At 34.1% G+C, this 1,428-nt stretch overlaps 1 protein-coding gene across 1 annotated transcript; it reads right to left on the bottom strand.

Annotated features, from left to right (window-relative positions):
- Positions 1-559: 559 nt before the first annotated feature.
- On the bottom strand, positions 560-1,101 carry LOC107576742 (protein lifeguard 2-like). Its single transcript, XM_016262877.1, has 3 exons — positions 1,038-1,101; positions 838-925; positions 560-679 (listed from the first exon to the last, which is right to left on the bottom strand). Exons 1-3 carry the CDS (start codon positions 1,079-1,081, stop codon positions 560-562), a joined length of 252 nt encoding a protein of 83 aa, XP_016118363.1. The 5' UTR covers positions 1,082-1,101.
- Between the last annotated feature and the right edge of the window lie 327 nt (positions 1,102-1,428).

The raw sequence follows: 1,428 nt of genomic DNA, 5'->3' as shown, positions 1-1,428 counted from the left end.
AAAAAATGCTGGGTTAAATGCAACCCAGTGCTGGGTAAAATAGAGACAAACCCAGCAATTGGGTTGTTTTGACCCAGCGGTTGGTTTACTACCCAGAAGGTTGGGTTAAACATTTAACCCAACCGCTGGGTCAAAACAGCCCAAATTTACCCAGCACTGGGTTGAATTTAACCCAGCATTTTTAGAGTGTATTACTAGCATATTGGCTGTTTATTAGTACTTATAAAGCACATATTCTGAATGAGCATATTCTACATCCCTAATCCTAAACTTAACAACTACCTTACTAACTATTAATAAGCAGTAATTAGAAGTTTATTGAGGCAAAAGTCATAGTTAATAGAGAGAACTAGACCTTAAAATAATATGTGACCCAAATTGTCGGTCTGAGAGACTGCATGGCCTTAAAACCTTCAAATGTTGAGCTTTTAAAAACTATGTTAATCTTAAAATTACTTCAAAATTCAAACTTTCTGGTCAGGCTTTATCAAGCCAACGTCAAAGTTTGCCTTGACAACCTTTTATTTTATTTTATTTTATTCTTTTTTTTTTGTCTAGTTTACTTATATTTTTGGATACTTACATAGCCAAAGGGAACCACAAATCCCATGACAATAGCACAGAAAAACATGACCATACACAGAATGAAGAGAAGACCTTGGAAAGAGGTGATGTCAATCTAGAGAGTCAAAAAACAACACTTTAGAATTTTAATATTACTGTATTTTACATGTGCATATATCATCATGGTAACACAAATATAACAAAATACACTGATGTACAGTAAAAAGTCTATTAGTATTTATAGTTGGAATAATTCTTCCGGCATTTGCTCACCTTGCTCTGAAAGCTGAAGATGGTGACACACAGACACACTATGGCAGTGATGCCAATGCACAGCACTACAGACTTGGTGTTGTAGAAACTGGCAGAAGTAAGAACAGGTACTGTTATGTTCAGTAGAAATTAAACATATCTTGTAGACTTAAAAAAAATATGTTTGGAAAAGCATGCACACACAACAGACATGTCATTACCTAGAGATGAAACCCAACATGCAAGCCATGCTCAGAGTCTGCATTTGCACAAAAGCATGCAAAATGAACGACAGAGGGGGAAAAAGAACATTTAAAAATCAGGCATATTTTAATTTATATTAATGCAATGATTGAAAAAAAAAATGCAATCCACAGTCTACACTCTAAATTATGAGTCTAGAAATTCTAAAATACTAGAATTTAATTAGACCAAAGGACAACATGCATTTTACTTGGGGTGAGGGACAGATTTAAGTATGTAAGTGTAAAATTATAAGTCAAAGTGGATGAAATTTTAAATAGATTAGTTCGCTCCAAGAGAAAATATTCTCTTTCTTTCTTTCTTTCTTTCTTTCTTTCTTTCTTTGATGGATCCTCCATCCTCCAGTGG

The sequence above is a fragment of the Sinocyclocheilus grahami genome, unplaced genomic scaffold (assembly GCF_001515645.1).
Source record: "Sinocyclocheilus grahami isolate Dianchi unplaced genomic scaffold, SAMN03320097.WGS_v1.1 scaffold4270.1, whole genome shotgun sequence".
Taxonomy (NCBI): Eukaryota; Metazoa; Chordata; class Actinopteri; order Cypriniformes; family Cyprinidae; genus Sinocyclocheilus; species Sinocyclocheilus grahami.
This window is presented reverse-complemented; position numbering and strand designations above follow the sequence as displayed.

What these genes read in the sequence shown, in the direction of transcription:
- LOC107576742 (XM_016262877.1), bottom strand. Translation starts at nt 1,081, where the DNA reads ATGCAGACTCTGAGCATGGCTTGCATGTTGGGTTTCATCTCTAG. An exon ending in ATGTTGGGTTTCATCTCTAG is followed by an intron (nt 926 to 1,037) that starts GTAATGACATGT and finishes TACTTCTGCCAG; the next exon opens with TTTCTACAACACCAAGTCTG. An exon ending in TCTTCAGCTTTCAGAGCAAG is followed by an intron (nt 680 to 837) that starts GTGAGCAAATGC and finishes TTGACTCTCTAG; the next exon opens with ATTGACATCACCTCTTTCCA.